Source organism: Caloenas nicobarica, chromosome 1 (genome assembly GCF_036013445.1).
Source record: "Caloenas nicobarica isolate bCalNic1 chromosome 1, bCalNic1.hap1, whole genome shotgun sequence".
In the NCBI taxonomy this organism is placed as follows: domain Eukaryota; kingdom Metazoa; phylum Chordata; class Aves; order Columbiformes; family Columbidae; genus Caloenas; species Caloenas nicobarica.
This window is the reverse complement of record NC_088245.1, coordinates 143,921,227-143,933,776: the sequence shown is the minus strand read 5'-3', so window position 1 is coordinate 143,933,776 and position 12,550 is coordinate 143,921,227. Positions and strand designations below refer to the sequence as shown.

General features: G+C 40.5%; 1 protein-coding gene across 28 annotated transcripts in view; it reads left to right on the top strand.

The window, feature by feature from the left end:
• Positions 1–12,009, top strand: part of ABI3BP (ABI family member 3 binding protein) — a 161,141-nt gene extending 149,132 nt beyond the window's left edge. For all 28 annotated transcript variants that reach the window (XM_065633819.1, XM_065633791.1, XM_065633956.1 and 25 more), the window contains 5 exons: positions 1,741–1,820; positions 3,316–3,345; positions 4,317–4,478; positions 8,323–8,436; positions 10,579–12,009. In XM_065633819.1, the coding sequence (XP_065489891.1) occupies positions 1,741–1,820; positions 3,316–3,345; positions 4,317–4,478; positions 8,323–8,436; positions 10,579–10,694 (502 nt within the window). In that variant the 3' untranslated portion in view covers positions 10,695–12,009. The remainder of the gene's footprint in view (positions 1–1,740; positions 1,821–3,315; positions 3,346–4,316; positions 4,479–8,322; positions 8,437–10,578) is intronic.
• Positions 12,010–12,550: the final 541 nt, after the last annotated feature.

Below are 12,550 nucleotides of genomic sequence, written 5' to 3'. Positions count from 1 at the left end.
CCCTAGAAATAAAGGCAATTGCTTATGTAAGCAATTTAAAAGTTAAATATTGTCTTAGAAGTACTGTGGATGGAAAACAGTTGCTTGGTACTGCATGATTAGTCCACTGAGGTTAATTAGTGAGCTGTTCAGGTTTAGCAGAAGCCAAGCAGCAATGAGAGGTAATCCAAAGTTTGGATTGAATTATTCTGTCTCTTGTAGGGACTTGCAAATGGAGTTTACAAATTTCCAGCCGTGCAGAGAGCGGTATGGTTTTTTTCTTTAGAAAATTGCTTTTTGGGAACAATTTCATCAATACATTACAATGCTATGTTATAGTCATGAGCTACCAAGATATCACTGGTAAGTGATCCTTCATGAGTTGAGAGCCGGATGTTTAATTGCCAGCTTCTGGGATTCTCATTTTTCTCTGTGTTATTCTCCAAGTTAGGGCCCATTTTCCAGGCCTACCGTCCTTTTGACTCCTATAGATCTCTCTCGCTGATGAAATAAACGCTCTATGTTAAGAGAGATTCACCATGTAGGCACTCAAAGAAGTGAAAAATATCTCTGTAGATGACATGTGTGGGACAGATCCTTGCTTATAGCTGATGGGGAAGGCATGAAGAGGGTGCTCTTGACTGGTTGTGTACATGCTACTCATCAGGGTGCTCTGACACAGGGGACATGCAGGTCCTACAGGGAGGCACAGAGCTGTTGCTGAGCAGTAGGAAATTCCCAGGTGCTGCCAGCCCAGAGCCAGAAGAGCTGAGAAGGGGCTTGCTGGGATTGTGTGTGCTGGGAGGAATGAAATAATCTGTTCCTAGCTCTTGCCCTTGATGTAAGACCTTAGCTGTGTCCAGTGTCCACCCTTGTAACCCTCATTCCTGCCTCATCTGTCTGGTGTTTGCTGTGTAGCATTTTTAGGTTTGCAACTGTCTTTCAATAGATGTTTACCTAAAGCTTCTAATTGAAAGTGTAAGTTTTAGCTGAGCTGCAGAATCAGAAACCACCATGTCTTGCCTGTCCACCACTGTTAATCATTAAGTATTGAGGGGCGGGGAGGCTTAAGCACAGGAGTTTGGCTTGAGTTTTTGGACTTCAGCACAGCTGTGATGAAAAGAGGTAACTACAGTAAGATAACGACAGTACAGACCAGTGTTGTGTGATATTACTATGAAAAGACAAGAAAAGACAAGAAAGAGATGCTGCACAATATAATACAATTACTTCATATATTTACTATAAACATACATTCAAGCAATTGGATCTTTGCCTTGGCTGAGCTCCTGTCCTGGAAGACATGCCTCTTGTCTCACCACTGGCCCTGTCTGTCCCTGTTGGTGGGCCTGGAAGGCATTGCATTGGAGGTTTGTGTTCTTATGAATGAAAAATGTGCAAATAAATAGCAGTGTGTTTTACTCAATTTCTGCTTATCAGATTGCTTCTGACCTCACCTGAACTGCTCCCTTTGCCAGAACTGAAACTGCATACGTGAGAGGAGACAGACTTAAGCCAGTGCATTAAATCAAACATTAATAGTATGCGTGCAAAGAATTAGCAAAAGGACTGGTAAAATTATGTGTTCAGAGAGGCCTTATACAGGTAGTGTCTCAGTGTTTTCACGGCAAGAAACAAGGCCTTTTTGTTCTTCTCCAGGACGTGAGTAGCACTAAGGTGCGTGTTGGCAGTTTGTTTGCTGCAGACTCTGAAAGAATGCTTGGTGTGCAAAATTTTCATCTCTTCTGTTTTATTCCCCAGTTATGAATTCCACGTGAAACCTAGAAACCCTCTTGGTGAAGGTCCAAGTAGCAATGTTGTGGCATTCAGTACTGAATCAGGTAAGAACTTCCAAGGGTATGACCATCATTTACAGTGGCTCTAGTATCCATGTATGTGGGATGTATGAAAAGCTCCCTCGCTTCATTTTTGCATGTTTGATCTTGCTCTTCGCTGTCTCCAGGTTGGCTTTTTACTACTGAGCATGTCATGGTAGTGCCTGGAAAGCCAGCCTGAGATCAAGGCTGTATTGTGTGAGGTTGTAAGATGGCCAGGCTGCAGAAACTAACTTTATTATTATTATTTATTATTATTATTATTATTATGAAGAAGAAACTAACTTTACCCTTAGAGAAGGCACAGTCATTTAAGGTTAATATTCCTGACCTTTTTGTGTTTATGAAACTCATTAATGACTTCTGGATGAGAACATAAGGTTTTTCTTTGGGCTGGTGTGTTTTGCTATCTGTTCATCAAGGCTGCTCTGTAATAGTGATGTCTTCTGGCTGAAATAAGGATTGAGAAATAGCAGTTGGGAAAAGTCAGTGTCCCACTCTGTCCTTTTCTATCCTGTTTACCTCCTGTGAAACTGTGAAGGAGGTGTACACAAGCCTGTTTTGACAATTGGTTGGTTCCCAAGTTAAGTCCTACCTGACTCAGAGGTGAGAATCAGAGAGTGCCTTTGCTTGCCCTGTTCCACTTCTCCATGAGGCTAATTACAGTTGACTTGTTGGCTTTATACAAGCAAGATACCATCTTCTGTGTAGAAGTGTTTATTGCTTGGTAGTACTTAAGGACCATATAAAACACAAAATTGATTTAGTCTTTTTAAAAAGACTTTTGCAATCAGCATTTTGAGCCAGGTGTAGTAATATAATAGCCTGAGCCAGGTGTAGTAATATAATAGCCCTTGTCCAGTGCTGTCACTGATGGATGAGAGTTTTGGCTGAGCAAGGGATTAGTCAGGGGGGAGTTCAGACTATGCCACACCTACTTAAAAACTCTGAATATGCTCTTTGTAATGCTAGATTGTTAAAACTGAAAAAATGTTTGTGCCAAGTGCAGTTTTCAAGAGTGACAAGGCTTATGTTCTGTCTCTTATTTAGCTTGGACAAGTAAAGCAGTCAGTTTTGACTTTTATTAATTGCACACATTCATTTCTCACTTTTGGGCTTTCATAACCAAGTTTTGTGTGGCAAATATTACAGGGGGGTCCTTTTTATTGTTTTTTTGAAACTGAAATTTTTTAAAAGGTGCAGTAGAGTTGGATTTTGCTGGTTACAGGCTTAAACTCTTCTTTTTACTAGAACTGTGTTTGACTGGTTTTGTACCATAAGTAAAATTTTTAAAAGCTCATTGATACTGTAGTTTCACATAAGAAATTTATTTCTTTTAATATAATTCAATACAAAATGAACTTTGCTTCCACAACTCTTTCTGTTTCACAAATTGCAGCTTATGTCAACTGTAGAAAATCACTTACTAATGCTTTTCCATTGAAATGTTGGGAAAGTTCATTGTACAGTGTCTGATTGAATGTTTGTTTTCTTTCCCCAGCGGACCCAAGAGTGAGTGAGCCAATTTCAAGTAAGCCTTTTATGTATAAATACAGTGTATTCTGATCAGGAATTTTTTCAGAAATGGGATAGCATAATTATATGAGGGGGGTGGCTGTCCTGCACCAGTTAAATGAGTTATGGATTTAAACAGCATTCACACATGACTTCACTCCTTCCACCCACACCCCTGGCAAGGAATTCATGCCAGGCTGCTTGTTTACCTGAGCGGAACGCGATCAACGTGATGTGGTGCTCCCATGGCAGCTGGGATGGCTTCAAACCAACATACACAAATGAACCAAGGACAGCCGCATATTTTCTCAGCCTTGTCATTAAAGCAAAAGAAAGCTCTGTAAAATGAATAAGCTGCTTCACGCTTTTAAAGTGAGTTAACAGAGCACGACTCAGAGGATACTGTTCATCTGCCATTGCGGTTTAGAAAAAAATTTTACTGTTGAAGGTTTGATCCAGCTCTGCTTTAGGCCACTCTTGCTGTCTTCAGTGGAAGATGGACCGAGGTTTTGAAGGACAGCTGAGATCACTCGAGCAAATTGTGCTGCTTTTTGCATTTGTAACGGGCATCACTTTGACAAACACTGAGACACCATTTATTTCCACATAATTCATGACACTTTTTTTTTTTTTTTTTTTTTTTTAAATGACATACAGTTTGCTGCAAGCTGACTGTCCTGGCTTGAACCCGCTGAAAAACAGTAACTGTGTCACACTTTGTAAATGAGAGTTTTGCCAACACACAGACATTGTCCCCCTAACAAGGTCCTGGCACCAGGCGCTGCGAGCAGAAGCAGTTTACTGCATCAGTCGTATCTGCAGCCTTTGGTGCTTCCCTGAAATCTCTTTCATGTTCAAAATGGATGTGACTGGTGCTGTGGTGCATCCTGCTCCATAGGGTTCCTAATTCTATTTATTTGAAGATATTTGTTGAAAATAATTCTGTATGCAGCATCATGCTTCAGCAGCTTTCCTCCTCTCCTGCAGTGGGAAAGGATGCTATCTGGACTGAAATTCCGTTTGATTCGGACGGCTATTCAGAATGCAAAGGGAAACAATACGTAAAGAGGACTTGGTATAAGAAGTTTGTAGGTGTGCAGCTGTGTAATTCTTTGAGATACAAGATATACCTCAGTGATTCACTTACAGGTAAGAGACATTCAAGTCCGTGTTGTCCACATTATACACTCTTTAAAGATATCGTGGTTCCAGAACTACGAGGTTTAACTCTGCTGAAGTGCAATCAAGTATGTTTAATCTAGTCCATAGACAGATTAATCATAAACATTAATCTGCTTGTGCTCAGTAATCATTGATGTATTTGATACTGACTTTTCAGACTCAAGAGTTACATCTCTGTGGTGATCATTCTGATTTGCAGTACTTGTTAGTATACTGCGGGTCATATTGGAAATTGATAAAGATCAGGTCTCAGCCAGTGAATAGCATATATTTTAAAGGTGCCAAATTTGTATTTTAAGGGTAGCCTGGGATAGGTCTTGGTTAGAAGATTAGGACCTAATTTTAGACCAAGATTAGATTCAGTCATTTCTATCCCATTTGGTAAACATCTGCTTACTTCTTTATGTGAGAGTTATAAATAGGTGGCATCAACTCTAGTTAACAAGTTTTAATCACCTGCTTTGAGATTTTTGTTTTCTTATACTATGCTTTATTACTAACAGCAGCCTCTTGGCCTTATCAAGTTTTGTTCAGTATCTTAAGGTCACTAGAGTGTGATGTATTTAAGACCTGAATCCAGTGACACATGCGGTGTGTAAGCTGAGGAAAAACAGCCTGTAAAAAGTGGTTTTCAGTTAATTGATACTTAAGCAGAACTTTGTGTCTCACGTAGATTGTATGAGCTATATTCAGAAATATTTTAACTTCTTATAATCCGTGCCAAGTTCCTGGCTTTCTTCTGTATGAAGTCTTTTGTCAGAACTGTGTGGACAACTCTTATCACAGTGGCATTAGAATGGCATCCAGAGCAAAAAGAGTGTCATACACCTGTGTATGGGAAATGCCTTTGGGTACAAATTGGGCAGCATGTTCATCACATGGGATTGAATTAACCTGGAGAAACTGTAGCTGAAAGAATCAACTTTCATAGCCCAAAGCTGCCCCATCGCAGAGCTCGGCACCTCACAGGAGTGTGGCTCTGGTCTCTGTGTGCAGGAACATGGAGCGGAAAGAGCCAGGCAGTGTAGGGCAGCCCATGCTGATACAATTCTAAGCTGCCTGGCCCTGTCCCCAGCACCGTTCTCCCATGAGCGGACAAGGAAGGAAAGCCCTGTCATTAGCAGTAAGTACAATACCTCATACATAAATAGTATCTTGGCAATTATGTGAGTAAAAAAAGACTGTTTTGAAGAGAGGTATCGTTCATTCAGCCGTGGCTGCACTAACCAGCTGTGATCGAATGACAAACGCTGGCAATGAGGCGCAGTGTATCACACAACCAGCCCGTAGCGGAAATAGCAGTGCTAATCTAGCAGGACTAGACTTCAGCCCTAAATCAAGTGAATTAACACTGCCCTGAAAGCCACTTCAATCTTAGAAGAAATGTTTAATGTATCAGGAGCCCATTTTCCTATTTTCATTAGATTGTTTTTGTTCTTGCTGGAAGGGTGGTGATTTAACTTGGCTGGAGAAAGATGGTGGTAGCCACATTGTATTCATTATCGTTGGTAAGGCTGCTTCTTGCACTTGAGTTGTTAACAACCAGTGCTGACCAGTTGTCACAGCATTTGAAAGCATTGAAATATTTATGTAGAAGGAAAGCTGCTTTTCCCCCCCAGTTTCCTAACTGCGGCTGCCATGGCACGGGCCTCCATATGCGAGTGAGAAAGTTTCCAGTTTGAACCCAGTTCCGTTCTGATGTGTTTCACTGTCACACCTCGTCTCACCGCGCCCCCAAGGCCAGCAGAAGTGTATCTGCCACCACCAGCCAGCTGGGCAACGTGTGCGGGTAGCAAAGGGCCACGCCGAGGTCCGAGTTGCTCTCTACACTGAAAATACTTTCCAAAGCTTTGCTGTTTAAGCAGCGTAATGATCTTGAAACTCGTGTGCAGCGTACAAAATGCTATTGTAGAAGGCAGCCAATAACGGTATCTTTGCATGCTGGTTTTTAGCATGAGTTTATACTTAGACTGTTGCAGAATTCGCAACGTATAAATCAAAGATGGTGACTAATTTTCTTAAGACCACCCATAAGGGAACACTGGAAAAAAAGTTTATTTTATGCTAGAATCGCTATCCCCAAAAGAGAAAGATTAAGCTGGTCATTTGTTAGCTAAATGTTTTAGGTGTGTTCCTTTATAATGGAAAGAATTGGGCAGTAAGAATTTAATAGTTACTGAGAATTATGCTGCTAATTTACGTATAGTGATTGTTTGAATGATGCATAGGTTACACTATGGGCCAGAAGAGTATGTGTGTGTCTGAAGGTTACTGTTCTTGTGTTAGCCATAAAAATATCTGTTTTATTCTGTCTCTCATGAAGAAAAACTGGCCTCTGTTACACATGCCAGGACTGTTCCATAAACCAGCATCTACTGCTGACCTAATTTAACAGTCCTCCCGGGCAGTCACTGTAGGCATTCCAGAAAAGCAGGCCACCTAAAAAAAAAAAAAAAAAGAAGTATTTATTGAGGGGAGGAAAAAAATAAATTCTAAGTGTGACCTTCAACAGCCATGGAAAAAAAATGCAGTTTTGGGCAGCCTGAATGTTCTTAATTTCAGACCAAAAAATTGCTGAGAGGAACTCCCTCTGACCAGTTCTCCGATGGAAAAAACATGCCTACAGCCAAAACTAGATAGTAATAAATAATTTTCTAAAGCTAGAGCAGAACTGCGAGCACAAAGACCCTCAACTGAAGGTGAGCATTTTTGGCAAAGTATTGATCAGATCACAAAAAAAAAAAAAATAGAAAAGGAGAGCATATTGGTTCGTTGCTCTTCTATTATAGAGAGAGTATAATAAGAGTAGTATAAGCCACCTCACCATTTCTCAAATGGCCACTTTGGCACAGATTCAAAGCTACAGGACACCAAACATCTAATGAGTAAGTGGACTTTCTGCTTAGCTTATACCTGAGTACTGAGCCTATTTCTAACTGCTCTCATCTTTCCTTTCAACCTCACAACCAAAGGCTCAACTTACTAACAAGTGCTCTGAAAGGAGGTTAGAAAAACTGGTGAGTTTATCTGAAATCCCAAGGCCTGGGAAGAGAAGGCAGCATGCTTCTCTCCATCTTCTGGACTGAACGTTACTTACGTCTTGCAAATCAAATCAGTAGTTAAAAACATCTCTGTCAAAACTCCTTCACTGTGAGTCCTCTTCTTAACAGGATAAGCACAGCCTGTAACATCAGCACATGCTGCACGGGGCACTTGAGACCTTGTTTTCTACACAGTTGCAGTAAAGTGTCCTGTTAAGTGATCCTGCAAATAAATACACAGGCACACTTCATGCTCTGGATAAGCAGTTACCATACCAAGGTCACCACTTTGTTAAAGGATATCACTTGCACATACACGTTGTAAAAATATGATGATTTATAAAACAGGCCTTGGCTGGGTTAGGACGTGGTTGATTAAAAATATCTTTGAAGGTACTGGGAGCTTCTCATCAGGGAAGCAAACCTGTCTTCCATTTAAATCACTAGCAAAACTTACCTCATTTTTGATACAGTCAGATAATAACAGAATTTCACTTACTGTATGAAATGTAAGGAGGGGAAAAAATTCATTCAGGCATAGATTTTGGCCAAGAATGGGGCACTTTTGTCTACTGCCATGAGCGCCGTACTTGGAGTTTGCACATGGTGTTCAGGTTACAGCTGCAGATCCTGAGAGGAAAAGAATTGTAGCGTTCCCCTTGGCTTCCCCACAGAGCGAAGAGCACAGCCCACTGCCTCTGGTGGTTTTTGGAAGTAGCCCTCACTAAACCCGATATGGATTTTCAACTTTGCTGCTTCTTTGCTTTCAGGAAAATTTTATAACATCGGAGACCAGAGGGGCCACGGAGAAGATCACTGCCAATTTGTAGACTCATTCTTAGACGGGAGGACGGGACAGCAAGAAGATCTACCAGTCAAAGATGGTAATTCCTTACGCCTGTCTCTGGCAAACCTTGGCAATTCCTTTGTTTGTGTGTTTCTTTTTCCCGCCAGGGGATTCAGTGCCCACTGCTGGGGCGGGCGATGGAAAGGGCCAACCAGCTTTGCAGGCAGAAGAGTGTCAAGAAGTATTTGAAGATGAACAATGACTTATTAAAAGAGGTTATGACTTGGGTTCTGTTAGGTAGAGAACAGCCTCTCTCCTGTTTAAAACATTCTGACACATTATTCACAGTTGGTTTTACTTATTTAAACCCATGGACAAATTTGCGTTTGCAGAGGCATGAAGTGTTATGTTCAAACTAGCAAGGTTGATTTAAAGTGCAGTAAATCATCAGCTGGGCATTAAACAGCTTTGTTTAGTGCTAATGAGAAACTAAAAAGTTATTACTGGAAAATATAATTCATGCTGCAGCAATTCTGTGTGCACTAATTTGAACCAGCTGCCTAGAATTGCAGTCTGATCTAAGTGGGCATGGGACTGGCTGTCCTAAACGCAGCTGTGACCTGCCTGGATATTTTTCACACGTTGCTGAGGCTTGAGCATAAGAAATTGTACTTCTGTCAGCTGAACTCCAGCTTTGCTCATTTACTGCAGTGCCAGTGTGAGGTGTCCCGTTCCCTTGTGGGTAAGAACACAGGCTGTATGGATACATGTGTACACACAGATTGTCTGATGGGATATTTTTTTTACTGAGGAAAATACCAAAACGGTTTTCAGTTACAATATCAGTGTGTTGACCAAACCTTTCTGTATGTAGTGCTTCATTTATAAAGCACCTTACACAAGTACAGAAATGCACTGTGGTAGGCGTGGGAGATTAAAGTGAAGTGTCCAAACCTTTCACAAGTTTTTCCAAAAAAACAAAAAAAAAGGTGGACAATCTGAAAGGTGTTCGATTATGTGATTTGGTTGTTGGTTTGGGGTTTTTTTTGAAAGAGAGCTTTGCTTTTCATTTCTCAGTCAATATTGCCCATGTGTAAAGATATTTTGTTTATATAAAGGACTGTCTGAATACAATTTCACATTGCTAGGACAGCAGACCTCTTAGTCCTGTCAGATTCACTTTTAAAAAAAAGATTTCAACATAGTAAGCTTGCTACCCCAGCTTAAGAGACATTTGAAACTAATTTGTTTTCAGCAACTGTACTTAATTGAGTGGATACAAGAGCTACATTTGTTTTTAGTAAAACAAACAAAAATTAAACAAATAATTTAAAATTATTATTTAAAAAAACCCCACCAACACATACACAAAACAAACAAAAAAACCCAAACAGCCAACCAAACAATACCCCACCTTTCCTGGACCTTCATTTCTAGTAAATGAGCTGAGCAGAGGGAAGAACAGATTGTCCACCGCTGCTCAGCTCCTCTCTGACTGTGGCAAGTTCAGTTCTGTTCAAGCCAGAATTATCTACATACAGGTTTGACCTGAAGAGCAGGGAGAGCACTGCGACTGCTGTTGCCTATTTGTTGCAGAACAGTATTTTTTGTGTGTGTGCATACGTGTGCTTTAGCCAGACATACATTTCTGATTGGATTGAGCACTAATCGCTCACTTTAATTTTTAACTCAACATTAATTGTTTGAACTGGAAGCATGTGTTTTGTCATACAGAACAGGTTCACAGCAGGAGGTATGATCTTTCACTTGGGGTGGGGAGGTAGTGTGAAATATTCCCAACTGTCAAGGTTTATTTAGGTTCACCGCAGTGTTAAAGGTGCTGCAGTGAGGACTATTTAATTGCTGTAACTTTGCAAGGAGGAACAGCCTCCTGTTCAGAGAAGACCCCAGAGGGGGAAAGGAGCACTGGCCTGGCCCTGTCAGCACCACCCATGGGTGCTGGGAACACCAGTCCCAAGAGGACCTGGCTTCACCTCTCCTGCTCTATGCTGCAGCAATCCCAAGCGCTTCTGCTTTCGTTTGATTTGGGTGGACCAAGGCCAGAGGTTTCAGAGTGCTCATCCATGTGGGGGCACCAGACTTGTCTGTTTGTGGCAGATGGGTTAGCAGCACAGAGACTGGTTTAGCCATTAATTGAATTGTATGCAAATTTTGCAGGGAAATCAAAGGCAGGTACTGACTGTGGGCTTCATACAACCAACACTGTTCTCTTTTCCAGGATTTTTCAGGGCAGTTCGTCAGGAACCTGTCAAATTTGGAAAAATAGGCGGGGAAACTCAGATTAACTATGTTCGCTGGTACGAGTGTGGAACATCAATACCTGGGAAATGGTAGATGGAACATGAACTTGATGAAAAGGCCCAGCACTTACCACCCCGCTCTGACTGCCCAACGCAGGCGCCAAGATGGAAATGTTTATGGTATGCCTGGCACATAAATAAGTTTGCTGATGTGCAAGGGTTTATACAAGTCTAATGCCAATACTGCATTAATTTTGTAATAGCGTAGGCTGCTTACTGTAGTTATCCAGTTTTACAAATTTGTTTTTAGATTAAAAAAAAAAAAAAAATCCCAAACAGGCTAGGGACGAGTTGTAGGATAATGTATAGGGAAGCTGGCTCCCTATTCTTGAGGTATGGTTTATATGGTATTTTAAAAGATACGGTGTGTATATTATTTATCACAATGTTGTAATAAATGTTTAAGGCACGGTTATGGCGGAGTTGGTCATGGAATGCAATGTGCATTAGTTTTTAAATATTCACTGTGTGTATGATGTGCTATAAGCTACCTGTCCGGATAGATCTGTAATGTCTCCCCAGTCATAAATTATAGAAAAGACCCTACAATTTTTAATACCCTGCAACCAGTAAACTTGAAGCGCTTTCTCCTTACATGTACAAACAGTTTATACTCCTGCCGAAACACTGGGGTAGATTGCTATGCGTGTAGCTTTGAACCATCAGGTTAGTGGTTATTTTCCATGTTTGTTGTCAAATGCTTCAGCTCCAGCAAAACAGTATGTTCAGCCTATAGCTATAGAGGTAGAGCTACCACCCCCGAGTGCAGCAGTGGTTTGCTGGTGGGTTTGGTTTCCTCCAGTTAAAGCAGACAGGTACATATGTACATGGAATAAAAAAATCAAAATTGGCCTCCACACCTGTGGCTTTTCAAGAAAATGTAGTTTTCAGAGACTGAGACTTCACTCGTTCAAAAGCCAAATGTACATACAGTGGGACTTGGAAAGATAAAGGAAAAAGGGAAAAAAATAAGCTACTTGTAACAGCATAATCTGGTTTGGTTTGTTGTTGTTTTGGTGGTTCTTTTCTTTTGAATGGTTTAAAACATTGTTCATTGCGGACAAATGGGAAATAGTGATAACTTTAAAAATGCCTTACAGTAACTTTGATTAAAACCTCTCCCAAAGCTACTTGTTGTACTGCTTGAACATTTATGAACTTAATAATGAGATGTAGGGTTTGTTGTTTTTTTTTTTAAAGGTGTTATTCATTACATTACTAATGTATGGAAAAAAATATGAACAGGAACACCCAGATATATATATAGTAGAAACAGTCATTTATAGAAAAATGCCTTATAAAGTACATTGCAGGTACACTGTACTCCAAATAAAATATTTTTTAATCAAGTGTTTTTCTTAGTGTCTTACATGAAAAGAAATACTAGTTTCTGTGGCAAATGCTATGATTTCAGGAAGCAGTTTGTTCTGAAAGAGGCACATGTTAAATGGTGCGATGAGCACATGATGTGTTAGGTCTGACAAGAGCACAACCCGCAGGGGTTGCAGCCACGGTTTTACCTGATAGTGCAGCTGATGTGGGAGCAGCATTATTTAAGGATGCTGAAGGTAGGAATATTTTCACTCACTTTCTTTCCTAATTTATCTTTATGAGAGTTGAAGCCGCTTGCTCCAGTTTTTTTTTTTTAATTCCCTTAGTTTTATGTATTCCTAGAATCAATAAGATGGAAAATACTAACTGGGAAAAAGTTTTGCCCTCAGCTGTTATATGGTCTATTGAATTTGTTACAGCTCTTGATCTGCTTTTTCTTGGCTCAAAATTGAGCCACTAGAACTGCACTCCCAGGTTTTTCTGGGTGGCAAAGGACCTGTGGAAAGTCATTCCCTCTTAACAGTTCTTTTTGAAAAATATGTATTTGGCTTACATTTT